This window comes from Perissodus microlepis, chromosome 7, assembly GCF_051167445.1.
Source record: "Perissodus microlepis isolate ML-2025 ecotype Zambia chromosome 7, ASM5116744v1, whole genome shotgun sequence".
Taxonomy (NCBI): Eukaryota; Metazoa; Chordata; class Actinopteri; order Cichliformes; family Cichlidae; genus Perissodus; species Perissodus microlepis.
The window spans coordinates 10,277,211-10,291,531 of record NC_140467.1 but is presented as its reverse complement, the minus strand read 5'-3'; the positions used below and the strand labels follow the sequence as shown (position 1 = coordinate 10,291,531).

The 14,321-nt window shown below is 41.3% G+C and overlaps 1 protein-coding gene across 1 annotated transcript in view; it reads left to right on the top strand.

Moving 5' to 3' along the window:
- Positions 1-25: 25 nt before the first annotated feature.
- otogl (otogelin-like) overlaps positions 26-14,321 on the top strand; it is a 28,194-nt gene continuing 13,898 nt past the window's right edge. The window contains exons 1-30 of the mRNA XM_084933335.1: positions 26-130; positions 437-479; positions 817-862; positions 1,126-1,204; positions 1,308-1,400; positions 2,505-2,659; positions 3,190-3,311; positions 3,518-3,723; positions 4,265-4,389; positions 4,555-4,661; positions 4,771-4,877; positions 4,994-5,119; positions 5,205-5,313; positions 5,393-5,439; positions 5,527-5,672; positions 5,770-5,896; positions 6,079-6,256; positions 6,332-6,456; positions 6,705-6,914; positions 7,098-7,266; positions 7,424-7,498; positions 7,736-7,779; positions 8,026-8,191; positions 8,901-9,008; positions 9,187-9,325; positions 10,124-10,258; positions 10,354-10,500; positions 10,588-10,707; positions 10,913-11,029; positions 14,149-14,305. Coding sequence (XP_084789461.1) covers positions 58-130; positions 437-479; positions 817-862; positions 1,126-1,204; positions 1,308-1,400; positions 2,505-2,659; positions 3,190-3,311; positions 3,518-3,723; positions 4,265-4,389; positions 4,555-4,661; positions 4,771-4,877; positions 4,994-5,119; positions 5,205-5,313; positions 5,393-5,439; positions 5,527-5,672; positions 5,770-5,896; positions 6,079-6,256; positions 6,332-6,456; positions 6,705-6,914; positions 7,098-7,266; positions 7,424-7,498; positions 7,736-7,779; positions 8,026-8,191; positions 8,901-9,008; positions 9,187-9,325; positions 10,124-10,258; positions 10,354-10,500; positions 10,588-10,707; positions 10,913-11,029; positions 14,149-14,305 — 3,601 coding nt within the window. The 5' untranslated portion in view covers positions 26-57. The remainder of the gene's footprint in view (positions 131-436; positions 480-816; positions 863-1,125; positions 1,205-1,307; positions 1,401-2,504; positions 2,660-3,189; positions 3,312-3,517; positions 3,724-4,264; positions 4,390-4,554; positions 4,662-4,770; positions 4,878-4,993; positions 5,120-5,204; positions 5,314-5,392; positions 5,440-5,526; positions 5,673-5,769; positions 5,897-6,078; positions 6,257-6,331; positions 6,457-6,704; positions 6,915-7,097; positions 7,267-7,423; positions 7,499-7,735; positions 7,780-8,025; positions 8,192-8,900; positions 9,009-9,186; positions 9,326-10,123; positions 10,259-10,353; positions 10,501-10,587; positions 10,708-10,912; positions 11,030-14,148; positions 14,306-14,321) is intronic.

Here is a 14,321-nt window from a genome sequence, read left to right as displayed (position 1 = left end):
CGGGACAGTTGAGATGCACCGTTAACGTTTCGGCGAGACTTCCTTTCGGACTCTGAGATGAACTTAAAGTGGACAGTGAAACGATTTCTTCTTATGTCGTTTTCAGTCTCCCACTTGCTGTTACTTGAGGGTAAGTCAGACACATCCAGACTTCTGTAGATGTTAATGTTATTGATATTATATGATGTATTACAAATATGAGACAATATTTACATAAATAAGCCACAAAATCCTTGAGGTCTTACAAGTTATTTTCGACTCACCTCTCCTTTCTTTTATCAGTATTAGCACTCACAGATGGTAATACAATTTTACAACTGTCTGCTTAACACGATGTACACTTTGAGATGTATTTTGATTTTACACCTATAAGATACCTTTGACTGAGATGAGTAAGGCAGAAACCTTAATGCTGATTTTATAACTTTGCATTTAGGAGTTCAGAGTCGACTTTCAGTGGCAGAAGGAAGACCACAGAGGTAAATAAAAGAAAGAATACTAAACATGTTGCTGTCTACTAATAATATTAATACAGTATTAATACATTAGATGATACAAATGAAAAGTCATTTTTTTTCATATGTCATTCTTACACATTGCTCTAGGGTGAACATGATAAATGCATTTACACTTCCTGTATGGTGTATATGACAGAGACAGTGTATGAGAGTGTGTGTCTGTGTGTGCCTGCACATGTGCGTGTGAGAGTTCAGTACAGAGAGGTTTCAAGTCTAAATTCAAGTGGTGTAAAGTGCACTTAAGTCTCCCCTCTGACTGTTTCTTCCCACTAATGTGCATGTTTGTGTGTGTGTGCAGAAGAGCTAATGCACTCCGGAGGAAACGGGATCTCCTCGGGGAGGAGGTTTGTACACTACACCTAAGAGAACCAGAGGAGGTCAGGGCACCCACATGCGCACAACACCCTAACCGGCACAAAGCTGTCTTTGTAGAGAATGAGACACACTCACTAACTTGTACACTTTCTCCCACTCAACTTGACGCAACTGTTATCTTACAGGAGCAGTTAGAGCAGTGGTACAGAAACGTCAGTGTCAGTGATGTTGTTAAAGCTTAAGAGTTGTTTAAGGAACTACTCTTAGCGTCTGTTGTTTACTCTTTTCCAAGACGTACAGACCATTGCTGTCAGAGGGTACTCTGTCACGCAGTATTTTGCACAACTACACAGCCAGAGATTCCTCTTCAGGTAAATACTCCGCCTGTGAAGTGATTCCAAATGCATTCACGGAAACTTAACACTCTTTACCTGGGCAGGCTGGAATGATTACCCTTGATTTTGTCTTTCCCAGAATACTGCGGCTGCCTCAATGGCGGCTGGTGTCAGGAAGGTGGGGTGTGTGACTGTGCCCAGTTCCAGGCATTGGGAGACCGCTGCCAGATCAGTGAGTAATCCACCCATCTACAAGTCTTCCTTCAGATTTGTCTTATAACCACACATTTTTGGTATGCAATAAACCAGCTGGCTAGCATCTTTGGTAACAATATCCTTTTTTAATAACATAACATAGTCAGTCTTCAAGAATTTGTGAATGTGCTCCACAATCATTCAACAAATGTTAATTAGCTGTACACACTCCAGCATTAATTATCAGATTTTCCCAGATCTCTTTCTCTCTGTCTCTCCTTTGTTGATACAAATCCACCAACCTCCATCTCTACTAAAACCACCCACCCATACACACACACGCACACAAAGACTTTACTCCCTAGAGGAGCTGATATAAAGTCACTTGAACTTAGGTAATAGGGTAAGGGCTGAGTGATGGAGTTTCTGGTTTCTATATTGTGAACAGGCTCCTTATACAGCATATCAGGAGATCTGAGGTCACAGTGATTGTAAAGACATTTTTCATTTCAATAAAAACTAATTTAGTGTTGACAAATGGTTGAAGGCAATGCAGTTCTTTAGAGACCACCTGTGACTCAGCTGAGACTTGAGGAGAAACCCTGAAATGGCACTGACAAGATAAAAAATATGAATTTTAAAAATAAAACACCACTACAGAAAGAAAATATGAAAGAATGTCATGAGTGCAGGTTTGTCATGAAGGTAATAAAAGCTTCACCCAAGAAAAATATCAAGCTCTCCCACCTTAACAGATTATAATAATTGAGGCAACTGAGCTATTCTTCAAAAAGTACTGAATAAAATTTGAAAATTATATTTTTTAAGCATTAATGTCTGAAATTGAAGATATGTAAAATGAGCCATTCATGTCAGAGTATTAAAATCAGAAGATGTGTTTGCTGTCAGCGCAACCCACCTCCTCAGATTTTTGGGAATGGCCCTCGGCAGCATCTTGGCATATCCTGCTATGGGGATTTCCTCTAACAAAGAGCTTTTAGAAAATTCAGGAGTTCATTTTCCTCTGATAAGTGCAATGAAATAGAACATGATGAAAGGCATAACGATGATAGGTCAGTTCATTTGTGTCACTATCATTACAAGAATCTTGTCTGACTGAAGTGCCCATTTTTCCTCTCAGTACCTAACCAGGGCCAGGATAGAGATGGGATCTGCAGGTCATGGGGTCAGCACCACTATGAAACATTTGATGGAATATATTTCTACTTCCCTGGAACCTGCTCTTACATTTTGGCCCAGGATTGTCACTCAACTACACCGCAGTACACAGTGTGGGTAAGGCTAGTAATCAGTCTTTACTCTATGTCTATATATTAGCTTCTTGCTACATTGCCATGTTTGCTGTTAAAACAAAGCAATACGGAAGTTTCTTAAATAAGCTAAACTGCAGTGGCATCTGACTGCTTGTACTGAATAAAATAACAGGAAATAGGAGATCTGTAAAGGCTATAAAACAGTCACGTGGCAAGGTCTTAAAGTGTCTGTGTTTCGCATACATTATTAACAACTATCTGCTGTCAGCACAACACCGATGTGGCATATTTCTTTGTGCCATTGTTTTCTAAAAACTCAACAAAAAAATTGTCTTACTAAGGACAAAAAAATGTTTTTAATTATGATTAACCTTTTCAAAAAAGGTGCCAAAGTCATTCTAATTATGTCTTTATCCTTGCAGCCATATATTATTAGATAATGATAGTCTGCAAAATTTGAGTTGTAGCTTTAATGAGCCCTTGTTCATAAATCGGTATGCTTTTCCCTCTGTGGCTCTTATTCCACTTCTATCATTTTCTTATGTTTGTCAGGTTCACAACAGCAGAGTGTGTGAGGGGAGTGTGTATTTATGTCCGAGAGCTCTCAGTCTGTTCTTCCCAAACGAGGAGGAGATCCACATCTCGGGATATCGGGTCCACCAGGGAGGTCGCAGGTGCATATGAGTGTGTGCATGTATGTGTGTGTTTGTTAACTGCAGAGGTGTCAAAATAAAAACTAAAAAGGAAGAAAGAAAGAAAGCATTTGCTCGCCATCCCATCTAAACCTACTGTAAAATCGATAGAAGACTATAAGTAAGATTTTCAAAGACCTGACGTCATCCAATGCTCTCATGATGTCTCTGTCTCTGTATAATGTCAGGTTAAGTTTGCCTCAGACTGTGGGCGGTGTCTTTATTGAACGACTGGCTGATTACCTGCTCGTGAAGAGCGTGTTTGGCTTCTCTTTGGCCTGGGATGGAGGCTCGGGCGTCTACCTGAAGATGAGCGAGGAGCACCAAGGCACCCCTTGTGGCCTGTGTGGAAACTTCAACAATGTTGCTGGTGATGACCTCACCACTGCTCGCGGTAAGACCGGCCTGACTGGCGACTCATCCTCTTATCCCTTCTCTCAGCACCCACTCATCATAATTATTGTTATTATACACTCAACACTGATTCTGGCCAATTATAGTAGCAGTGGGACCTGGGGAGTCTAGAGTGGAAGGACAGGGGAGAACTGGTAGTTTTGATTTGAATAGCTGGAAGAAGCATGGACTTTCCTCATATGACCTAGTAACATGAACTACGGTGCCCCGCTTGTTTGGGAGGAGAGATGACCAGTAATGTGGAGATGAGCCCAAGGAAAGGCAACAGACAAAAAGGAACCAACTACAGCGCATTTCTACACACACATATTTCCTCTTAGTGCCTCTTATAGTCAGCCCTCTTTTTTTATGTCTCACGTTATTGTGTTTAATGAATTAAAGAAATAATTTAATGTATGTTTGAATGGAAAATCTACTCCATCTTTGCTCTGTGTATGTGTTTTTATACATTTTTATCTTTTGTCTGTACCTACGTCATGCTGGGTATACCACATACAGCTGCACATATGTGTTTACTTTAGGTATTCGGACTGATGAACCTGCACTGTTTGCTAATAGCTGGGCAGTGGACCTTGCTCATGAACGAGCCTGTCCCTCAGTGGATCTTGACTTTAGTGGGCCCTGCCAGTCTGAGTCAGACATGGATGTAAGAACCACAGAAGCAATATTTCCACTTAATAACATGTGCAAAGACAAATCAGGCCCACCAAAGTGCACCATAATAAAACCTTTTTTAGCAGTGTTAATTTTTGTTTACTTCTGGTGGTATATTATGTTGCATATATTCATACCATACTTTATTTGTATGCAGGATGCTATAGAGAAATGCAGTGCGCTTCTCTTTTTCCCCTTTTTGTCCTGTCATGAAAACATCGATCCCAATCCCTTTGTTGCCAGTTGTGTCTCTGACCTTTGTGTGTAAGTAAAAGCAAGCACACTGTCGAGTAGATACATTCAACCTTTTGCTTGAGTTGAAACTTTTTGTATACAAAGCAGTTCCCCGAAAACATTTGATGCATGTTTACAGCTCTGATGATGAGGAAACTTTTTGTCGAGCCTTGGTGGAGTACACCCGAGCATGCTCCCATGTTGGATATCCCGTAAGAGAGTGGAGAGACAGCTTCCCTTCTTGCAGTAAGTAATGGCTGCTGCTCTACGATTTCAGCGGAAACATGAAAACTTATAACGTATTTAGTGCACACTTGTGTTCTACTTTTATTGTTAAGCCAGTTGTTTGTGTTTATGCTTAGATGATGGCTGTGAGGAGAGTTTTGTGTATAGAGACTGTATCAGCTGCTGTCCACCTACCTGTACATTTGAGAAAGAATGCCTGGGAACCAATCTGCATTGTCTGGATGGCTGCTACTGTCCTGATGGTATTCAAAGAACCCCCCCCCCCCCCCCCCAAAATTTTTTTAATGTCTCTGAAATTGTTGACTGATCTCAGATCCTTGCATGCAGGTCTCATCCTGCAGAATGGAACATGCATTGCTGCCTCTCAGTGTCCATGTGTTTATCATGGAACGTCATATGTACAAGGACAGGTGCTACAACAGGGATGCAGTGTCTGGTGAGTGTGGAAAAGTGTTACTGTGTGAGAATATAGCACAGCCAATGTGTTGCTAACTGTTTCTGTTTTGTTTTTTCAGTGTGTGCATGGGTGGTGTGTGGAACTGCACTGAGAATAACTGCACAGGTGAGAATCCCATTGAAGACAGCCAAAGAAGAAATAATGCATCCAGATTTAAAAAACAAAAACACTCTTCTCTTTGTCTCTTCTTAGTTGAATGTTCAGTGGTTGGGGACGTGTTTGTGACAACGTTTGACGGAAGGATGTTTCTCCAGCCAGGGGCGTGTCAGTATGTCCTGGCAAAGAGCCGCAGCAGCAGCAGATTCACCATCACACTACAATATACTACTTGTGCAGAGGTAGCACACACAACTACTTTTGCACACACCTAACAAGCCTGCAGTGTTCCTTTAATCCAGATATAACTGCCCCTTCCGTATAAATGTGTGTCAACAGCAGCAGGTGTGTATTCAGTCAGTGACAGTAGTGCTGGATGAAGATGTAAGTCGCCAAATCACTTTGACAAGAGAGGGGGAGGTGATAATTGGTGTAAACCCAGCGCCTGCCCTGCCATATGTTGATGGTAGGAATCACACGATGCGCACACACACACACACACACACACACACACACACACACACACACACACACACACACACACACACACACTATATCAAATGGTACATGTAAATACATTGCTAGAAATAGTTAAAAAAAACCAAAAAAACAATTGATTCGATTTTAAAACTTCTTCCTGACATACAGATGCAGTCGAGGTGCGGAAGCTGACCTCTGTGTTCACACAGCTGAAGACTGGGATTGGTTTCAGGCTGCATTATGACGGTCGAGGCGGAAGGGTCTATGTGCAGCTTGACAGCCAGTGGCGCGGACAGACACTGGGACTCTGTGGAACCTACAATGGAAATCTACGAGATGATTTCCTGTGAGCATGTACTTCCCACTTATACGTCAGTGTTGAAAATGTGACTTTCGCTGAGAATATTTTTGTGGGGTGTAGGTCTCCAGCGGGTATGATAGAGGGCACTCCGCAGCTTCATGCCAGTGCTTGGAAGGTGTCATCTGCCTGTGTTGCTCCAGTTAATCTACCTATTACAGACCCATGCGAGATGAATCAGCACAACGGTAATAGTTTCAATTACTGTGAATTTGGTTATTATTCTTTCATTTTAGCCTTAATGAAAAAATATGAAGAAAGAAAAGGATTAAGGCAAAACTTTAGGGGTTTGAATCCCAGATTGTACGATGCATTCTAACATTACTGCTTTCTGGTTTGAATTATGAATTGTTCAAGTTTTAGCTGCAGGCAATCTATCTTGTCAAAGGAAATATGAGGATGTGTTAAGTTTTGTGTGGGCTTATGTGTCTTGTAGTATTCTACGCATCCCTGTGTGAGGTGCTTTTGGGCACTGTGTTTGCTCCGTGCCATGGCTACATCAGTCCAAACATCTACCAGCAGCAGTGCCGCTATCAGGCCTGCCGCTGTGGGAGCAGCTGTTTGTGCACTGCACTGGCTCATTACGCTTACCTTTGCTCCAAACATGGAGTCAACATTAATTTCAGATCACAAGTCTCTGAGTGTGGTAAGTTTCCATAGTCTGGATTTTTTTTTAGACATTAATTTGTGCCTTTGTGATTTTTCTTCTCATTGATATGAGATTCAAGTGTACACTGCCCCAAAATGTAGACATTGTAAAGGGATTGCAGAAGACTGTAATTTACCCCAGAAAAACAAATTTGTACTATTCTCTGTGTGTGATATACAGGAGTGGTGTGTCTTGGTGGAATGATGTACCACTCGTGTGTGTCGTCTTGTGGCCGGTCCTGTCGGGCATTGTCCAGCAATGAGACATGTACCCCTGATGATTGTGCCGAGGGATGCGGCTGTCCAGACGGCAGTTTTTATGATGATGTGCGCCAGCGCTGTGTGCAGCTGTAAGCCTTAAGCACCTCATACATCATCCTTACTTACTAATGGGTATCAGTTGCCATTTGGCCAGAAAGGACATACAATGGCACACAAAGCACTTAAACACAAAAAGCATCATCATTAATAAATGTAATCAAAATATTCTCATGACTTTCTCCTCAGGTCGCAGTGTCACTGTTATTCCATGGGTGGGGTGTCACAACCAGGAGAGGTGACCTTCAGTGCCTCTGGGCCCTGGTGAGTCACAGCTGACCGTAAGCTGCACTGAAAATTGAAAACCCACTCTTCTTGCTCTTCAAACTGCACACAGTGCAACATACTTGCACACACCCTGATCCATTTGAGAAAGCAGTTTAAGCTTGAGTGATTGTCAAATGAGATGTAGAGCACTTAAACTGACCTTGTGTTTGATAACATTATTCTCTTTCCCAAACACTCGCCCCTTTTTCTCTCCCTTCCTGTCTCCACCATCAGCCTGTGCAGAAATGGGAAGATGGAGTGTGTGCCAGAGGAAAAAGGTAACCTCTCTGCACTCCCCCCTCCTCCCTTCAGTTCCTGCTTTCGTCCGTTCCAGTAACAAAGTGGCATTTCAGGCTATGTCCCTCTTGCTGAAATCAAGAGCCTTATGTCTGTAGCTGTAGCTTGTTTCCCATGACTTGATGTTGCAATTGGTGTTTATGGCAACTAGGGCATCGATTTTCTTGTGTGTGTGTGTGTGTGTGTGTGTGTGTGTGTGTGTGCGCGCGCGTGCATCAACATCATAGAGCCAGATAGTATAGAAGTCGGGGAGTGTCCAGAGGGGAAAGTGTACCACAGCTGCACTGAGCAGAGGGGAGGAGTGGCCTGTGCACCAACCTGCCGCAACCTGATGTTGAACCTGACGTGCCCACCCAGTACACCATGCATACCTGGCTGTGTCTGCCCTTCTGGGTAATACAAAGACTTAGTGACTATTTTCAAAATAACATGAGAATGTATAGGTATTTGTTCATTTGTTTTTAGTGGCCTCCTACCTGTTAGTCAGTCACTTTTTTTTGTTAATTTTAATACTAATTGTAATCCCTGCTTTACCCGTGTTAGGATAGTTACATTGAAACACAAAAAGTGGTACCTTAACGTAGTTAAAACACCTTTCACCTACCCCAGGACCATTTGCCATTGGCATGGGTTGCACTCACCACTGTGGACTGTATGAAAAGAAGCATCTTGCAGGCATCAGCATATATGTGTCTTATTTTCACTTACAAGATTTTTGCCGATATTCAGCAACCAGAGCACAAAGTACTCTGAAAGCTCATGTCCAGGGAAAGACTGGTTTTCAGTACTGTCACCATAATACTAGAAAAAAACCTTCAATACAGCTTAAATTTAGGAACACTAATTCCTGTTAGAGTTTATATTTCTAATAATTGTGACTGCTTTAATTAGTGGGGAGATGACTGATTGTTTTGAGTTTGTGTTTGAACTGTTGAATTTTGTGTTTATGTATTTTCTCCACCGTTTTTTCCAAAAAGAGATTTGATCTCCAGGCCTAAAAGCTAAAGTGTTAATTGCAACACAGAAACAAACACAGATATGGGGTTTGAGTGTTTAAGTGTTCGCATGCTTTGTACCACCTACTTTTGTTTTACCCATGAAGGCTGGTGCTGCACCAGGGGGAATGTTATTATCCAGAAAATTGCCCTTGTTCCTGGCTTGGACTTGAGTACCTGCCTGGAGAAACTGTGGAAACACCATGCTACAAATGGTAAACACATTTCCTGCCTCTGTATTATTTACAAAGTAATAATGAGGTTCCTTATAAGGTTGTCAATCATCTCCAAACAACTGATTCTCAAAGCAGTTACAAAAGAAAGTTTGTCTTTTGTCCCACCTATGCTTTGTTTTTGCTCTTCTCTTATGCACCCACCTGTCCATCCCTTTAGCGTGTGTCACCGTGGCTATTTTAACTGCAGCTACTCTCCGTGTCCAGCTGTGTGTACCGTTTACAGCGACAGGCACTACCACACCTTTGATGGCCTCGAGTACGACTACCACTCTGACTGTCAGGTCTACTTGCTCAAAGTGAGTAGGCTGGCTGTGTGGATTTATATAACAACTTTCTAGTTAGCACAAAAAAAAATAAAACTAATAAAGGTGTAAAATTATATAATTTGCTTCCAGTGACAAATTTATGGATTCATTTTTGGCACTGGAATGCCAGTGGGGATTGTCTGATAGAGACTGTGCTAACCTGTGCCAGAGAAGTTTGTGTGATTGATTGCGTTTAAGGGCAAAGGAGGAGCATCCTTAACAATTCCTAGCCAACACTGATATGGATCTGGGAAAGAAGATCCAAGCTGGTTTCTAATCTTGGAGTTTGGGTTTTAATTAGAGCCGATTAAGGCATGTATGTGTGTGTTTGTGTCGGTGGGTTGGGACCACTGTAATGCTAGCAGACGCTGCGCAAAGCTGTAGTGACACAAAGAGACCAGTGTTCACTTCAAACCCCAGGGCTCCTGCGCTCCCAGGGATATAGAATTAGAATTAGCAGAACAGACATTCAGAGCCCGCAGGCCGCCTGCCACCATGCAGACCTGAAAAGAATGGGGAAGTTGGTCAAAACTGTACTTTAATAGTCTACAGTTGTTTCCTCTTTTTGTCACTTCTCATGTGTCCAGGATGATGATGTTTCCTGAACAGGTAGAATGAGATTCCATATCTGAGTCTAGCACGTGGTGTTTAGATGTTTGCTTTCTGACTGCTGTGGCTTTAGTGAGGAAAATTTTGAACAGACAAAAAAACAAAAGTATTTTGTTGTGTTTGCTAAAAAAAACACAACTTTCCTTACAGTAGTAATATTTTGCCTTCTCCTCTCATCAGAGTGCAGGAGAGACCGAGGTATCCATTGTTGCCCAAAACAAAGACTGCTATGAGAGCGGCATTGTGTGCATGAAAATCCTGGTCATTCACGTGGGACTTACCAAGATCTACTTCACTGACAATTCTGGAAACCCTGTATGGATAATACAAACACAGTAACAAACTAAAATATTTCAGTAAAATCCAGTGAATCCTGCTGATATCACGCTACCTGGTTTATTTTGTGTTAGAGCCCTTCCACTGTTGTTGGTCGAGGGTCAGAGTTTGAGCTCTGGAAAGCCGGCTACTACACTGTCATCCACTTCTCAAATCAGGACCTGACCATCCTTTGGGACCGCAAGACGACTGTGCACATCAGAGCTGGACCTCAGTGGAAGGCGTGTACTAGTAGCACATCTGAAATTCGAAGCGTTGTTATAAGAAAAATCCAAAAATATGACAAGTTGTCTGCTTTTTCGCTCCAGGGTCTTCTCAGTGGGTTATGTGGAAATTTTGACAGTGTGACAGCGAATGATATGACCACCTCCAGCCACATGGAAGTCAGTAATGCACAGACATTCGGCGATAGCTGGGCCCTGGGACAGGTATGAGTCAGCTCATTTCCTCTACTCCCCTTCATTGATTCTTCTTTTGCCCTCTTTTCTCTTTCTGTCTTTGTCCATCACCCTCGAACTCACTACCTCTCTACCTCCCTGCTCCCTGTGCCCGTCTCCCTCGAGTACACCGTGATATTTAAGAGTAATCAGACACTTGATCGCTTTCCGTGTGTGTGTGTTTTCTGTATTTTAGTGTGAAAGCGACTATGTACTTGAGCGACCATGTGAAGGGGACTTAGGGAGACAGCCGTACGCCAAAAGAGAGTGTGCTCTCCTCTACAGCGATGTCTTTGCACCTTGTCACAATGTTGTAAGTGCCATTCAAGTGACACATATAAACACACACAAACACAGAAACCTGTGTACAGAGAGACTGCAGCTATGAAAAGGTTATATCATTTGAAAAAGGGAGCTATAGGGATTAATAAGGGGTTATAGGAACAACTCTTAACTAATCCTAGTAAACACAATCTTTAAAGAGATTCACAAGCTTGCCACTCAAATTCAAATAGGGCACACCTAGTGTTTGTTATAGTGTTATATTTCAATTTATGACCAGTAGATGGAGCCATGTTTTTATGTACAGTTTTTTAGCCATCACTATCAACCAGTGGAGAGTCCATTTCACTTCATTGCTTAAACTACATTTCAGAAAATACATACGTTTAGAATTAACTAAGAGGTTCAGTAGAGATTATCATAATAAAGCAAAAGTCAATCTTTGAACATTTCTGTATTCAAACAAATTTCTCCCTGTCTTATATTCTTTGCAATAAATTCATTTTTCTTATTAAACTTAATGTGCCCTCTTTGATCTGATCTGCTTCACGTTCTTGTCATGTTCTGTTTGCCATAGTTGTCCAGTGAAGACAAATGCGTTCCCTTGAAGCAACCTTTAGAGGAACATCATTTAGTAGTATATTCCTTTGAGATATTTCTGAATTCCTGCTACTTTTTTTAGCACTTATTTAAAGTATGCTTGTATTCTTTTCCACTAAAACAGATTTATTTGAGGAAACAACAGTTTAATGTATTCATTGATCGAAAGCAAAAAATATAGATTACAATGAATTCTCAACAGAAAAAGAATCATGCTTGCAGACAGAAGACTATAAAAATGTAAATCAATACATTTTTAAATATGGTACAGACACAGCAGACCTGATAATAAGCGGGAGGCAATCCCACAGAGCAGGATTTAAAATGTCAGAAGCACAGTTCCTCTTTGTCCTCAGTTTCGATGGTGGGATAATTAAGTGCAGTCGGTCAGAAGATATGAGTGGTCGTAGTGGAGAATACAGGGTGATGAGTTTAGATATACAAGAAGCTGCTATGCCATGGCATGCTTTTAATGTTAAAAGCAGAACCTAACTAAATTATGAAGCATATATTCATATAAAGCATGTCAGTCTGTGCAATTCAGCAAGAATAGGGTAATGTGTTCTTCTCATTTAGTATCATATATGTGCCTCACTGCCTCATTCTGAACCAAATGATTTTCAGTAAATGCTTTAAGATACAAATCTAGATTTGCAGTAATTAAGGCAAGGATAAATAAAAACATTAATATCCCAAGGCAGTACTGAGCTAACTTTGGAAATATTTCTGTACAGCTAGATCCAGGCCCAGTGACTGAGATTTAACTCATGTTAGTGGTGAGCTGGCATTCAGTCTTTAATAGTAAGGCTGTCACAGCTGGTCTGTTGATGTAATGTGCAGTACCCAAATGTAGACACATGAAACCACTAATTATATGAAAATGAGCATTTTATTGGCTGATGCAAGTAGAAACCAAACAATAACAATCCCAGAGAGTAAAGACATCTAATCAACAGGGGTTAGAGGGACACAGGTGAACACAATTAACAATGGATGAAAACAATCAAGGAATCAAGGAAAGGCTGATAAGACACAGAGGAAACAAAAACGTTCAATGTAAAACAGGAAATCAGATGTTCTTACCAACACTAAACAATATACGAGATAATAGGAGACAAGGAGACAAAAGGGACCAAAGCATAAACGTGGTATAAGACAGGAATGCATAACATAGATAATGCATAACAAAAATAGACAACAACTAAAATACAAACAAAAACAAAAAAACCCTCATCACTAGGACAGATACGAAGTAGATATACTGCTCTTCACACACACTTTACACTTTACACACTTTACACACTTTACACTTTACACTTTACTTTTACACTTTACTTTACTTTACACTTTACTTTAAAATTCCGAAAAAAGGAACACTTTTAGGCCTAACAGCCTAACGTTGTCTAGTTGGCCATGTGCTCACTGTCTGGCACTGTGGAGCCTGATTGGGATTTGCCATAGAATACCAGAATTATCAGGTCTACCAGTGGCACCCCGTGCTTTTCATGGATGTGAGCAGGTTCACCCTGAGCACATGTGACAGATGTGAAACGGTCTGGAGAAGCCGTGCAGAACGTTATGCTCACTGTAACTTCATTCAGCATGACCAGTTTGGTGGTGGGTTTAGTGATGGTCTGGGGAGGCATAGCCATGGAGAGACACACGGACCTCTACAGGCTAAGCAATGGCATCCTGCCTGCCGTAAGATATCAAGGTGAAATCCTTGATATCGTCCGACGTTACGCTGGTGCAGTAGTTCCTGGGTTCCTCTGGTGCAAAAGCATGCCCGGCATCGTGTGATTAGAGAATGCAGGCAGTTCCTGGAGGTTTGATACCAATCAGTGGTATCAATACCTTATCAGTTCCAGAATATAACAATAACCATTCACAACTTTAAATCTGTCTCTGTCTACACTGATAATGTGACAGATGTTTACAAATTATAGGACAAAATATGATTCACATGTCCTGTTAAACATGTACCTGTTTGTTATTAGCCTCAGACAAGCACTGGGGTAAAAGTGATAGATTTATTGTTGTTAGTGTTGTTGAAAATAAAATTTTACAAGAAGAGAAATAATAATATGCATCAGGGGCACAGAAAGGGCTTATTAAATGTGTTTCATAATAACATTCTAGTAAAATGCTAACATCTGAATATTAATTGTAACCTTGTTGCTCCAACCTGGTTGCAGCACACGTCTCTACTTGTTATATTTTCTAAAATTATAGTAATACAGAAAAGTATTATTTGCTCCTGTTTATGTACATCATAGTAGCCAGTGTCAAAGACAGAGATAACCTTCCCTTTGGCCACACCAACTCATTGCTGATGCATAGTTTGTCATAGAGTTCATCTGATACCTTCTGCACCAGAGGTTGACCCACATTTCTTTGTCCCGATATCATCGGTCTTTCCTGTCTGAATTATTTAAAACAACTCCCCCCCCCTCCGAAAAATAAGACCTCCCTCAGTTTCTCCCAGCGAGATTTGGCCTCGTTCATTTCATGATTGTTTGTGTGGATATCTTTCTGTGTGTACCCTTTCAGGTTGATGTGGCCTGGTTCTACAGGAACTGCCTAACAGACACTTGCAATTGTAACCGTGGGGGAGACTGTGAGTGTCTCTGCACGTCCATCGCTGCATACGCATACAAATGCTGTCAGCAGGGGGTCACAATTCACTGGAGATCACCTTCTGTCTGTCGTGAGTACATACATAC